Raw genomic sequence first — 15,536 nt, 5'->3', positions numbered from 1 at the left:
CTTTTTATAGATGGGCACAATATTTGCCCTTTTCCAGTCTTCTGGAATCTCCCGTCTGCCATGATTTTTCAAAAATCATAGCTAAAGGCTAAGATACCTCCTATCAGCTCCTTGAGTATCCTGGGATGCATTTCATCAGGACCTGGTGACTTGCTGACATCTAATTTTCCTAAGTGATTTTTAACTTGTTCTTTGTGTATCCTATCTTCTAAACTTACCCTCTCTCTGCTTGTATTCACTACGTTAGGCACACCTCCAGACTTCTCGGTGAAGACCGAAACAAAGAAGTCATTGAGCATCTCTACCATTTCCAAGTTTCCTGTTACTGCTTCTCCCTCCTCACTAAGCAGTGGGCCTACCCTGTCCTTGGTCTTCCTCTTGCTTTTAATGTATTTATAAAAGGTCTTCTTGTTTCCCTTTATGCCTGTAGCTAGTTTGATCTCATTTTGTGCCTTTGCCTTTCTAATCTTGGCCCTGCATTCCCGTGTTGCTTGCCTATATTCATCCTTTGTTAGTTGTCCTAGTTTCCATTTTTTATATGACTCCTTTTTTATTTTGAGATCATGCAAGATCTCCTTGTTAAGCCAAGCTGGTCTTTTGCCATATTTTCTATCTTTCCTACACAGCGGAATTGTTTGCTTTTGGGCCCTTAACAACATCCCTTTGAAATACTTCCAACTCTCCTCGGTTGTTTTTCCCTTCAGTCTTGCTTCCCATGGGACCTTACCTACAAGTTCTCTGAGCTTATCAAAATCTGCCTTCCTGAAATCCATTACCTCAATTGTGCTGGTCTCCCTTCTACCTTTCCTTAAGATCATGAACTCTATTATTTCATGATCACTGTCCCCTATACTGTCTTCCACTTTCAAGTTCTCAACTAGTTCCTCCCTATTTGTTAAAACCAAATCCAGAACAGCTTCTCCTCTGGTAGCTTTTTCAACCTTCTGAAACAGAAAGTTGTCTCCAATGCAGTCCAGAAACTTATTGGATAGCCTGTGCCCCGCTGTGTTAGTTTCCCAACATATGTCTGGATAGTTGAAGTCCCCCATCACCACCAAATCTTGGGCTTGGTGGAAATCTTCAAAATCACTGAGAACCTCTTATGTCCCTCAGCTCCTGAACAGGTCTGTCAGCTAGGCAGCCAGTAGTCTACATGGCCTTTTAGTCTGACTCAGAAGAATCACCAAGAACAGAAAATTTGGGCAACCATGGAGTCAGTATTATGCAGCTACTTGCAAAGGGAAAGCCCCCTTTCACAACAGGAAAAAGCCCCATAGCTCCATAAAGAATCTTACATTTTTTTTGTAAAGTAAGGACGGGGAGCCATCATAACCACAGCTCATTTTACAGCATTTTATCTGACTTCGTGCTTGCGAGTTTATTAGAAGTTATTGCAGTTGTGCTTGGAGAATAGCAGCAAATGCTTTTTGCCACTGTTCTGTTTTCTTTAACTATGTTTAGAAACTAGATCCTATTACCCTTGCTTAAGACCTATGGAAAAGGAGTGATTTACAGGGCCTTAAGCAGTGTGATTTACAGCCAAAAGCAACTGGCCTAGAAAAGAAAGCAACATTGAAAAACAAAAAAGCCACCCTCAAAAATAAATATTACTCCATAATTAGGTCCATTCACTTTATAAACAAAAACAAAATCTTTCTTCCATTAATTAGACAAAAGCTACATTTTCAAGGACTTTGGAGGGTGTATAAGTATATACTTCCTATTCAAAAATTCATCACTCTCTTAAAGGATTTTCAAGTCAAAGCCAGAAGGAAGCAGAAACTGGATTATGTGGGGTCAGAGGAGCTATATTTTCAGTAGAGCTCCCACTATGTAGCAGCCAGAATAAGTTAAAAGAAAGATTAGAATCTTTGTATTACAGTCCTGCTCACAAACAAACCCTACTACAAAAGCTGAAAAAACTTTTGTTACCTCCTTCCTCAGCCCTATCATAAAACATTGCTAGGTGTTTCATCTTCAGGTTACTTGGGATTTATTAAACTCATCTGTCTTCTGTAGAAAACTTTCTGATTTACTTTAATATTTATGGTCCAGAGTTGCTTGTGGGCTAATATTTTTGATCATCATCACGTGAATTAATGTTTGTGAAAGGTGCTGGACTGACAGCTTGGAGACGCCCAGCTCCTCCTGAGCTCTATTCCCCCGGACACTGACTCCCACACGCACTGAGCCCCATTTCATCTGGACCTCCCTGCAGACTCCTATTGCCATTGCACCCAGAACTCCCAACAAACTACCATGCATCCAGATCCACCCCCTGCATCCAGAACTCAGAATTTTCTCTTAGCAGAGAACTTTTAAGTGTTTGGAGCAGATTGCCCTCAGGAATAGGATTCCATCACCTTAGTATCTGAACTCTGCATAATCTTTAACAGTTACTCTCACTACAGTGCTAGGCAGAGAATGCACATTTTGCATGTAAGGGAACTGAGGCACAGAGTCTGGGTTTCGTTGGTGGTTTTGTTTTCTTCAAGGTCACACAGGCAGCCTGTGGCAGAGACAGGAATTGAGCTCTGTCTGGTCTCCTGAGTGCTAGCTAACAACTGAACCATTGGACCAGCCAACAAACTCCAAATGAAACCCTCAAAACTCAGAAAATGCAACACTTTATTGGTGCATTTTTAACATTCATGTTAGCTAAATATTCCAGACCAAGTTCTGTTCTCAGTTACACTCGGGCAAATCTTTAGCACCTCCACTGGCTCAATAGAATTACTTAGTGACATTTCTCTGTATTTATATGGACATAGTCCATGAAAGGGGAAAATGGCATAAGACTGTATGTTCTTTACTTTTCCCTCTAACTAGACAAGTTTTTTTTTTCAATCTAGCGTAAAGCACCAATCACACATTCTGTATTTCAAAAGCCCTTTATAGACGTTCTCCCATCAGATCCAAAGATGATATTTGTAAACAAACAGTATGTAGCAAATATACTAGAGTTAGTAATACCAGAAAATTTTGCTTTTATCTAACAGGACTCTAGTTGTTCTGCTTAATTTAATTATTTATTGACAAATCATGTTAGCTTAATAAAAGTGTTTCATGGTTTATCCTTCAATAAACTGTGGCTCGAAGTTTGCTTAGCAAAGCAGAAACAGTTGCTCTTGCAGCTGTGTATAAGAAATCCCCACCTTAGGAGCAGGTTGTGTTCCAAAAGTTTGTAAGTTGTTTGTTTGGAACTTGGAACACATTTTCCCATAGAAACAAAAAAAAACCCAACCTACCTTTGTAAAGTCCCAACCAATTAGTGCTGGAAGCTACATAAATATCCAATGTTAGAGGACCAGGAGCCTTGGAAATAGAATTCCTCCCTGCTAGAGACCTTGAACCTGACATCAACAGAAGGCTCATTCTGCATTTTAGTTTAATTACTGCTCACCCAACACATTACACCCCATACCAAAATGCACCGGATATGTAATGGTTTGGTCGTTGTGTCAACACTTATCCATTAGAAAGAGAACTGAGGGTACGTCTACACTACAGCGCTAGTTCGAACTAACTTAGTTCGAATTAGTTAATTCGAACTAAGCTAGTTCGAACTAACGCATCTAGAACTAAAAACTAGTTCGAACTAGCGTTTTGCTAGTTCGAACTAGCAAGTCCACATTGAGTGGACTCTGAACAGGGCTTAAGGATGGCCGGAAGCAGTGCCGGCAGGGCATAAAAGGAGGACTTAGAGCGTGGAGATGCTGTCTCAGGCTAGCCGAGGGCTGCGCTTAAAGGGTCCCGACCCCCACCCCGGACACACAGTTCTAAGGGGTGCCCCGCTTGCAAAGAAGTTCTGGCTTGGAGTGCCCTGAGTGTCCACACTGGGCACATCACACCACTCGGCCATCAGCCCGGCTGCACTTGCCGCAGGCTGCCATCTGGGGAGAGGGAGTAATTGGGGGGCTGCAGGAGAGCTTCCACCCCCAGAAGCCCGCAGAGCCAGCCCAGTCCTCCCCATCGGGGGCTCGTACCCCATTCCTCCCTCACCTCCTTCCACTTACCCTTCCTTAGCCCCCCTTCTTATTGATGTACAAAATAAAGATAACGTTTCTTCCAACATTGACTCTGTCTTTATTGAAAAAAAACTGGGGGAGACTGGGAAAAGGAGGTGGGAGAGGGGAAGAGAAAGGCTGGGAGAGGGGAGGGCAACTAACATGATCAGGGGTTGGGAACAGGTCCCAGATGAAGAAAGGCTACAGAGACTGGGACTGTTCAGCTTAGAAAAGAGGAGACGGAGGGGGACAGGATAGAGGTCTCTAAAAGCAGGGGTTGGGTGGAGAGGGTGCATTCAGAAAAGTTCTTCCTGAGTTCCCATCAAGAAGGACTAGAGGACACCAAAGGAAAGGAATGGGTAGCAGGCTTGAAACTAGTAAGAGAAAGTTGTTCTTCTTCACAAAGCAAATAGTTAACCTGTGGAACACCTTGCTGCAGGAGGCTGTGAAGGCTAGAACTAGAACAGAGTTTAAAGGGAAGTGAGATCAAGTCATGGAGGTTGGGTCCATGGAGTCCTATTAGCCAGAGGGTAGGAGTGGTGTCCCTGCCCAAAGTTTGTGGAAGGCTGGAGAGGGATGGCACGAGACAAATGGCTTGGTCATTGTCTTCGGTCCATCCCCTCCAGGGTCCCTAGGGTTGGCCGCTGTTGGCAGACAGGCTACTGGGCTAGATGGACCTTTGGTCTGACCCAGTACGGCCATTGTAAGCTCAGGGCTCAGGGTCGGGGGTCTCAGTGGACCCCCTTGATTTTCATGCACACCTGGTCCTGGGTGGCCAGGCTGGCAGCTCTCCTGCCCTAGACGGCCACTTTCCTGTGCCTAGTGCGGAGATCGTGGACAAGGTCCACGATGTCCGCACTAGCCCAGGAAGGTGCCCGCCTCTTGCAGTCCAGGGCAAGCTCCCGGGAGCCGCCAGCCTGGTCCCGGCAAGAGGGGGTGGGCTGGGGGGCATCGGGTGGGTGGCTCTGTGCCGTGCCAGGTGCAGGGTCTGCTAGCTGGGTGCTGGCAGGCTTGCACCTGGCACGGGCACCGTAGCCAGCCCGTGCCCCTTTAAGGGGTCCGGGGCCGGGAGGGGGGCATAGAGTTTCCCTGGTGTTGGCCAGAGTGGCCACCAGGGAAACCTGGGGAGGGCTAGCCTCCCACTAGTTCGAACTAAAGGGCTACACAGCCCTTAGTTCGAACTAGCTAGTTCGAACTAGGCGTTAGTCCTCGTAAAATGAGGTTTACCTAGTTCGAACTAAGCGCTCCGCTAGTTCGATTCAAATTCGAACTAGCGGAGCGCTAGTGTAGCACCTATTAAAGTTAGTTCGAACTAACGTCTGTTAGTTCGAACTAACTTTGTAGTGTAGACATACCCTGAGACTCTCTCCACCCTGACACACAGACACTTTAGTTTCTGTGAAAAGCCTTAAGCAAATTATTTATAATACAAAACCACACCCAGATGTCAGGTAAAAAGTATAGAGCAGCACAGAAGAGTCTCTAAAAGCATGGCAGCTGGCTTTAAGGGGAGGGGGGTATTGTCCAATACAGGAGCTGAGGAAGACAGCAATAAGGTTGCCTCCCCAAGTCCCTCTGGGGGATGGGCCATAGCACAGTGGAGAGTCTGGTGGGCCCCCAGTTCAGAAAAACACCCCCGATGTTCATACAAAGCTGAATCTTGCAGAAGATTAAATGGCCTCGTCGCCAGGGGGAATCAATGGCAGTGCTTCACACCTCACATCATCAGGCCTTTTTAGATAAACAAGCCAAAACTTTCCCATTGCAATCAATTGTATACCGCTCGCTGATTGTAATGGCACTGAAATATGCCCTTACTGAATTAGATGCTTGCATTATAAAAAGGATAACGTCAGATAGTCTTGGCCAAGAATGGGAGCAGTTTAAAAATCCATTAGAAATGTTTTCTTGATGTTTTTATAACAGTGAAAACATATTGATTCAGTGTAAACATGTTGACCCAGATGTCACAACTTTGTCCAATACACAAGAACCAGAAAGTGACACAAGGCCATAAAAGGAGGCAGGGGGTAAACATATCTTTTATTGGTCCAACATCTGAAGAAGAGCTCTGTGTTAGTTCAAAACCCTGTCTCTTTCACCAACAAAAGATAGCCCAATAATAGAGATCACCTCACCTATCTTGTGTGTCTACTAGCATGGGACCAACACACCACTACCACCACCACTGCATACGGCCATATTGGAACAGACCAGTCCATCTCTGAGTATCCTGTCTTCTGGCAGTGGCCAATGCCAAATGCTTCAGATGGAATGAACAGTATTTGATTTCTAGTTTTTAAAGAATACCTTTTTTCTGTTATTCTGCTATTTAGTCCTGATGATAATTTGAGTCCTCAGGTTTTTTTTATTTTGGGGCATATATTTCATTTGAGCCTCTATTGTGGTATTTTAAATAGTTTGCAGGCATTTCATTCTTGGTCACTCTTCCTTTTAATATCTGTGTAACTGGTGTGTTTTCATTTCTGTAGTGTTCTCCTTTCTGTAGTTAAAAACTACTGTGGTGTGTTTCTTCTGTATTTTGCCCTCTACAAGGATATTAAATGTAATTACATTATGATTGCTCTTACTGGGTGGTTCAGGTATATATTCACCTCTTGGACCAGATCCTGTGCTCTGCTTACAACTAAATCAAGAATTGCTCTCCCGTTGAGAGTTCCAGAACTGGCTGGTCCAAGAAATAGTCATTAATGGAGTCTAAATATATTTTCTCTACAAATAATCCTGAGGTGACATATTCCCAGTCAACATGGGAGTATTTGAAATTTTTTATTATTATTGTGTTTCCAGTTTGTGTAGTTTCTTTAATCTCCTTGAACATTTCACAGTCACCAGCATCAGACTGGTGAAGTGGTTGGTGGCATATTTCACCTGCTATATTCTTATAGTTCAAAGATGGAAATTTTATCCATAGAGACTGATTGTCCAAATGAGTGAAAAGCAAGTAGTAAATCAACAGACAACTATTTTCTCAGTTTAATCATCTATGGTGTTTTATTAGTAAAACACAGGAGAAATTTGATGTTTCATTCTTAAGTTTAGGGGCAAACTTTGGCTTGCACACACGTATGCAACTCCACTGAAGTGAGTGGAGATGCGTGCATGTCATTGAGAGGAAAACTGATAGAGACCCTTCATTCAGATATCACTGGAAATGAAATATCGATGTGTTGATATTTTACACTCCAGCTTACTACATCTTCAAAAGTTTAAATAGCAGGGTATTAAATGTCCAGACTGCTAGCCAACTTAAAAAAGTTAGGAGGGTGGATATGTCCACAGTATACAAAGTTAATAATTAAAAAGATGTAATAAGTACAAGTCAGAGCTGAACAAATGTGTTTTGTAATTAAATTAAGAGCAGATTTTAAAGACACCTACTTTTGTAAGTTAGCCATTCTCCTATCATTATAGATTCAGTGTGTTTTTTCCCTTCAAAATAAAACATATATCTGAAGCAAAATATTTGTTGAAGGTAAACCCAGAAGAAGAAATGACTAGGTTAGCCATCTCCCTGATGCACAATATGCTATGTGCTCTATATTCCAGGTACCTCACTTTGACATATGGTATTGCTGTAGAATGTAGCCAATCTGAGGAAAACATTTTAAATCCTTAGAGGTGAGGTTGATTTCACCTCAGTAGGCCACTAACATCATGGTCTTCCTCGAGGAGAATGTCTTAACAGGGTTTTTCTCCACTTTGTTTCAGAATCATGATCACTCCTGTATAGCATGTCGAATCATTTACCGGTCAGATGAGCACCATCCTCCAATCTTACCTCCAAAGGCCGATTTGACTATTGGATTGCATGGAGAGTGGGTGAGCCAGCGCTGCGAAGTGCGTCCTGAAGTCCTCTTTCTCACCCGGCACTTCATCTTCCATGATAACAATAACACCTGGGAGGGTCACTACTACCACTACTCTGACCCCATCTGTAAGCACCCCACCTTTACCATCTATGCCAAGGGGCGCTACAGCAGAGGCGTGCACTCTTCCAAAGTGATGGGAGGAACAGAGTTTGTCTTCAAAGGTAAGGTCACAACGTTGCACACTCATGTTCGGTTACCAAGTAAAAGATGGAATTGTTCCTTCCTGGGGGAAAGTTGCCAAGAAAAAAGGATTCAAAATTCATATAGTTCAAGAATTTCGCCAACAAACTGATGTGCAAACTACAGAGAGGGGTCACTTCTCTCCTAACCCTCCCTCCCCACTCACATGCATGTTCATACACTGAAATACAGCACCTTCTGAGGCAGAGTGTGGTGACTTTAAAATAATGCACAGCGAAATTACAAAACAGCTGCAGTCACTAAGTGAAGAATCTCTCATAGGAGCCTATGGGGCAGAATTCAGTATCCAAGAGGTCCAATGTGGTGAAAGCACCAGCCTCTTACAAAGAATCCTGTAGAATTTTTTACAGCAAGAGATCAGTAGCTATAGCATCTTAAGACAAAAGGCAGCCCAGGATTGACAAAGTCACTCATCATCAAGCGCTGACTATACCTATCCTGCTTAGCTTGAGATCTAGCAAGATTCACAGGCATGGGCGAACCTACGGTTGGAGGAGGCAAGCCCCAAGCCCCACTCCTTCCTCACAAGGCCCTACCAACTGTGGTCCCCCTCTGGGAACCAACCCATGCACTATAGGAGTAGCTACCTTCCTCAGCCTCTCCCACCCCAGCACAGGTGGCCTACAGTCTTCCTCAGCCTCCTTAGAGTACAGGCAGCCTGTGCACTCCATCCCTCTCCCAAGCATGGGCGACTTGCAGTCTGCTTCCCCAAGCATGGACAGCTCATGGTCTGAGCCTCCCCCAAGCACGTGCTTGTAGCATCCCCGTACTTTCCCCCTCCCACCCTCCTGTGGAACACTTGCAGCTCATGGTCTGGCCCCCTTGGAGCACGGGGAAGGCTGGAAGCACAGGGCAAAAGCCCAGACAGCTCCAGGAGACAGGGGGAGCAGTGCTGACGGGGGGTGGAATGCGGATGTGGCCAAGGTGGATGTTTGGGAAGGGACTGCCTTCCTCTGCCTTACATACCCACCACTCATGTTCACAGCCCCATGTAGTGTAACTTGAAATCACATTTAAAAAGCTTCAGTGTCCTTTTAGACTCCCCAACTTAGGGGAAAAAAAGCCTGATTGAAAGAGCTTACAGGTTGGACTGGAATTTCCTAAGGAGACTAAGGGTTGCTCTAGTCTTTCAGAGTCTCTGCTCACAATAGCAACACAGAGCCATGGCTGGTTACCTAGAAGCAATTACATGGAGTGAAAACTTCAGTAAGGCCAATATTTCACCCATTCTGCTTATTTATAATGAATTGTTCAATCTGCCACTGAACATATGAGACTGCAGCACTAGAAAAATAAGGTGAACTGTTAGTTTTCTTCAGTTGATCTTTGTGTAGGACTTGGGAAGTAATATGGATTGTGAGACCACCCAAACACACATAGGATTATAAAATCACAACATGAAAATTTTGAAAAGCTTTTAAAAAAATCTGGACTCATAACTGTTAATGTCCTGCAGCAGAAGTTATATTTCTGAAAGGTTATGACGGGTTTGTTTTTATTTTTGGAGAAATTTGTCAATGCTAATCCACTGAAAACTTCAATTCTCTATTTTTGTTTTGGGCCACATTCTTCCCCAGAGCAAATTTTAGCCTCTCTGATGAAAATCAACACTCAGTGACAAACTCCACTGAAATTTGGTCATTGTAGCCCTAATTGAAGAAAGTTGTTAGACTCTTACATCTGAAATTATAAACTGCCATTATTTAAGACAGAGGATAGAGTATCCCTCTATGATTCAGACCTAAAGCTGTAATTCATACAATGATATGGGTAGTCTATGAGGGATGGTGAAACCTGCATTTTCTGAGATGTGAGGTTTCCATTTGGAATTTGTTAGGTCATTAGTTTTGTAGACTAGTATATTTTCAAAATTCTCTTGCCGCCCATGGAATAGGGATGTAAAAATCCTGATCAGTTAATCCATTAAATGTTAGGTTAATCGACTAAGGGGATCCCAGGTGGAGGACTGCTTTAGCCTGACTGGAATAGCCCCCACACTGCAGGGCTCCCATTCCCAGACCCCATGTTGGGGTGGAGCTGCCAAGCCCATGGCAGGCTGGAGGCAGGCAGCTGCTCCCAGCACTGGTTAACCACTCACATCCCTACCATGAGATGTAACATCTGAGAAAAGTTTTATTGCATCTTCTTTTCTCTATGTATTTAAAACTGACCAACAGAGGAGAATCAAGTTATTTGTGGCATCTCTGAATTCAGGGCTATATTAAAATAAGACAACCACCTGCACTTTTTGCTTTCTTCCCCCGAGACGCTCAATTCTCTCTTCTTCCTTTACAGTTAATCACATGAAAGTTACTCCCATGGATATAGCTACAGCCTCTCTGCTGAATGTCTTCAATGGGAATGAGTGTGGAGCAGAGGGATCCTGGCAAGTTGGAGTGCAACAGGATGTTACTCACACAAATGGCTGTGTTGCTTTGGGGATCCGCCTACCACACACAGAATATGAAATCTTCAAAATGGAGCAGAATGCCAGGGGTAGCTACTTACTATATAATGGCCAGAGACCTAGCGATGGATCCAGTCCAGACAGACCAGAGAAGAGAGCCACTTCTTATCAGATGCCATTAGTTCAGTGTGCTTCATCAGCACCAAGACCTGAAGAATCAGCAGAGGAGAATAAAATAGGCCGCTATAGCAGCAGGGCACCAAAAAAGGATTCCAGTGTATTTATGCTTACTCTGATGCTGTTTATTTGTACTGGATCACATTGGAACATTCACAGTTGAAAGGAAAAAAAAATCTATTTTTTGTGACTACAAAACCAGGATTCCATACGACTGAGGGTTTTTTTTTCTTTTCAGAAAGAAAAGGACATTTATTTTCTTGATGCACTGGAATGCCTGAGAACTGTTGTTCTTTTCCTTTTCCCCTCCTTGAATCATGAACAGCACTCGTTTGATGTTTCTTGCTTTGAACTTCATCCAGTCTGATCCCTGGCCTGACATGACTGCACAACAGTAATTGCACTTTACGACTGCAGACTTATTTGGGTTTTTTAACTGCTAGGGTGAACCTAAAGTTCCTGCTTCAGTTGGCGCTGCCATTTTGCTTTCGTGGCTCATTTTCCCCTTAACACTCAGTTTCTCATCAGATTTTATCAGGAATCACTCTGTATAGTATTGTGTTAATACTGTGATATTGGCTTTTGTTTTATTCTTTAGGACTCTGCTGTAGATATGTACATATAAAGAAATCCCAAAAGGATCTCTCTCAGTATAATCTTACAGGTTTTACACAAAAAGAAAAAAATATAAACTGTCCTTCAGTCAGAAGGTAAATAGAAAATTCTAATTAAGTAACATTCAAAGTAATTTAAACTATTTTTACATATAATTGTTTAACTTGTAAAACCAACCAAAGGTTTAGTGGGATATGAGTATTTTTCTCATTCAGTTATATTACGTATTCAATTGCTTTGTGCCTCCCATTGTATCTTAGTTACAATCCCCCCCCTTTAAAATCAGATGATGGAAAAAACATCTTTTCCATCAAGTATGCACAGTATATGCAAGTTGCAGAAGTATTAGTAGCTTGCTCAGTGTTATACCCTTTATGCTCTCCGTATGCAATGTTCCTGCCTCAGATTTCATTTTGTTAGGGGTGTACAAAACAGTGGAGCTGGGCCATAACACACATTTTTAAAAAAAACCATGCCAAAATAGATGAAGAATTGTAAAGTGACAGGAGGTAGGAAGTAATGAAAGATTTCTAGCAGGGTACATACCAAGGGCCAAATCACGGCTTCCTCCTTTTAACTTAGGGAGCAGAGAAATAGCTGAACGTTTGAAAAGATGGACGAAATTTCTCCAAAGGGAATGTGTTGCAGAAAATACAAAGCCCTCCTCTCCTTCCTTTCAGTAAACAAGCCCCTATACATGGTCACACTGAGTTTGTGGCGTCACAGGTTTGGGAGGTTGTGCTAGGAAGAGAGGAGGCATACATACCCAGGGGAGAACTCCCCTCCACATCACCATGTGAAGGGCATCAGTTTAAAATGGAGAAGTAATTCAGTTGAGTCTAATATCAGCAGGGAATCAAACATATGTTAAGACTCCCAGATTGACTCCTGTTTCACATACCCCAGAATGTTTTCTGAACATTTTTTCCTTCTTCACTTACGTTTTCCAAGCTTGGTCTCAGCACTTAACGATGAACTTTTTAGGAAAAACTTATGAGGTGATCTGGTCTTTTTTTCCATGTGACTGTCTAATATAAAACTAAAATGATTAAATAATAGCATGTACATTGAATTGCCATTTTGTGAATATTTGGCTTTGCATAGAGAGTGTCTTTATACTACTAGCCAATAGGACAAAAGTTTAATTCATCTCTATGTATAATTCATATTTTCAGTACCATAGACGTGGTTTAAAAATAAGTTACTTGGTGAACATTTTTGTATGGAGTAAGTATAGGAATTCAACCTGAGGCTTTTCTGTTTCACTTGTTATATTGCCTATGAAATATAATTTCCAGGTACAGGTATATATTTAATGAAAAGGGTGCTTTGCACATTCCTCCCTCCCTTTTTTTTTTTTTTTTTTTTCTTTTTCTTTCCAGATGAGGTAAGAAATGCCTTCCTATGTCCATATGTAACCCACATCCCTTCTAGGTGTGATATACTATCCCATCTGGTAACATTAAGCCCATTTACCAGAGAATAATGAGTCTGCTCTACAGCCTTAGTTAATAGCCAACTCATGCAGTAGAGGCTCATGTACAAAGCTCCAGAGATCCTAGGTTTGATTCCGCCCACAGATAACCAGTGTCTGCTGGCCTTACATATACTCAGTGTATACCATTTTAAATATTAGTTGCCCATTTGTTTATCTTCATTATTAATGGCTGAGATAGGAACAAATCTTCAAATTTGAGTAAAATATGCAGTCAGTATGCTACAAGATGTATGCAGTTGTCACATATGCAAATTAGATGAAAATTGCACGAGTTATTGATTCTCTAATTCATCAAACTCATTTTAAATTGTATAGCACTATGTACACCTATGGCACAATACAAATATATTCTAGTCTATAGTTTGAATGACGTGGCTCCATGGCCTGTCAGCCTAACGTGTTAAAACTTAACAACGGAGGACCTGTGAATAGAGTAATTTATATCATTTAGGTTCACACATTTTTAAGAAGTGAAAGGACTGAACCCATTTTCTTACACAATAGTGCAACTTGACACTGGAGTTCTGTAGCAACATTGTGACATTCTGGTCCAGAAGTTACTGTATCCGGATATGACCAGCAAAAGAAGCTGTTGTACAAATCATTTGTACACTTTTTTTGAACTAACTTCTCTCAAAGCACAAAATGTAACAGAAAGGAAAAAAATGATCAGAAGTAAGACTCTTTGTGTGTTTCACTACAGTTTACACATTGTGCCTGCTGTTGTAGTTCAAAACATGACAGGAGTCTATATTTTGAAATATATACGTCATCCTTGCTAATGTTGGAGTGTATTTGCTTAAAGCCCAGGATTTTAAAAATATATTTTTATTTTTGTAAAGTTATAGAAGATATTTTTCTTCCCAACTTCGTGTTCCAGATTAAACTGCCAGGAAAATTTGAGCACTTGTTAAAATACTGATTGAAATAAAAGACTGAGTGGAGACGAATTCCTCCGTATCTCATCTGTAATGATTGTGTTTTGTCTTTTATACACCTGTAAAAAATAAAAGGCCTCGTGGTAAATTAAACCCAAACTAGACTGAAACCCTTTATCAAATAACTTAGCTTAAAAAAGGGGGGGGGGGGAGTTATTATCTAGTAATCTAGATCATAGTAGATCACCTCAGCTGAATTAGCTAGAAAGAGCTCTGATGAACACAGGTATAAGTTTCAAACTAAAACTCTTCAGGGTCTTTTGATAAAATAGGCTGAAATATATCCTGGAAGCACACAACAAGGAATGATACTGTTGGCCTACGAGGACTGTACAGTGATCCAGTCAGAGCAGCTGTGTCAGTACAAAGGGAGTGTGGTTTCAATAGAAACAAAATATTTTCATAAACGAACTCTAACCAAACACAAGATTTCTGTTCTGGCTCACTTGCTCCAATTTGTACCTGAGGGCAAAAATGCAAGCCTAGATATTAAAAACCAGGGCAATACACAATGAATTTTCATATATTTCATAACTTTGCAAGCCTCCATCACAAAAGTACAAAAACATTTTGTACTTCAGAGTTTTTCCTCATTACACTTCTCCTCTTTAGTGACATAACAATGGTGATTTTCTTGCTGTCATCACAGATTAATTTCTTAAATCACTGAATTTTTATTTTACTATTAAAATAAAACTAAATTAGGTTGGTAGAGGAAAATCTGTTATTCAAAGCAAATGTTTTCAACAATGTAAGAAACAATGTTGTTGACACAAAATTGACTTTTGAATAAGCATTCTCTCTCTCCTTCTGCCTTCACCCATCTTCTTTGCAAGTTTGGTACAGAGCAAAAAACTCCTGAGAAGTATTTCAGTCACAACACTATCACAGCCTCCTGGGACCAAAATTAATTCACACTAAACTTTGAGTAAAAGAAATGGTCAATGAATGCTACCTGAAATAATGCGCTCACTGCTTGCAAGCCATCCATTTCAATTTGCATTCTGTTCATTCTATTCTGTTACATCTAGAACTGGCTGAACAACAGTTCTTGCACGTGTGCTCGCTCTCTTTTTGGGGACCAAACCAAATCCTTTCTTTTTTTTTCTTGCAAATTAAAAATGAGAAAAAACACATTTTGGATCAAACAAAATGCGGTTTCAATTTTCATGCCTTTAAGTCATCAAAAGCTTTAAAACGTAAAGCAAGTTTTGAAATAAAAAGTCCTTTAAAACAAAAGAAATGAAAGGTGTTTCAAAAATGCTGAAACAAAACTTTTAGCTTTTTTCAAAATTTTCTCCAATTGAAACAAGTCAGCAAAGTTAATGCCAATTTCTAGAACATTTTGGTGTCACTGAATCTGCATTTTTGCCCCCCACCCCTCCAAAAAAAAATCTAGTGTAGAAACACTTTTCCCAGCTCTAGTTAAAGCTTTGCAATTTATAAGAAATTCTGCTGTAAAACAAGAGCTAAAACTGCACAGAAGAATATTTCCTTCATTAAATAAAGGCTTTCATCTAGAAGGATTTGCTAAGTAACGGCAGCACAAATTTATACTTTCAGATATTATATAACTGAATGGAAATTCAATATATTTGTCTATATAAGAGGTATGGCATCAGGCCATATATATCAAGTTAGACAAATTCCAGAAAGAGAAAAAATTGATATATTAAAACATCTCTAGACATTTAATTAATTTAACTAAATCATATATTCCCACAGATTTTTTTTTTTACTCAGTCATGAGCACGAATATTGTGGAGACCAGGAGGCGGCAAACAACAAAATTTGCATTAG

At 41.2% G+C, this 15,536-nt stretch overlaps 1 protein-coding gene across 2 annotated transcripts in view; it reads left to right on the top strand.

The window, feature by feature from the left end:
- The window catches only part of APCDD1 (APC down-regulated 1), a 44,981-nt gene extending 31,239 nt beyond the window's left edge, over positions 1 to 13,742 (top strand). The window contains exons 4-5 of one of the 2 annotated variants that reach the window (XM_075919732.1): positions 7,740 to 8,061; positions 10,397 to 13,742. In XM_075919732.1, coding sequence (XP_075775847.1) covers positions 7,740 to 8,061; positions 10,397 to 10,848 — 774 coding nt within the window. In that variant the 3' untranslated portion in view covers positions 10,849 to 13,742. 2 annotated transcript variants of the gene reach the window in all.
- Positions 13,743 to 15,536: the final 1,794 nt, after the last annotated feature.

The sequence above is a fragment of the Pelodiscus sinensis genome, chromosome 2 (genome assembly GCF_049634645.1).
Source record: "Pelodiscus sinensis isolate JC-2024 chromosome 2, ASM4963464v1, whole genome shotgun sequence".
Lineage (NCBI taxonomy): Eukaryota > Metazoa > Chordata > Testudines > Trionychidae > Pelodiscus > Pelodiscus sinensis.
This window is presented reverse-complemented; position numbering and strand designations above follow the sequence as displayed.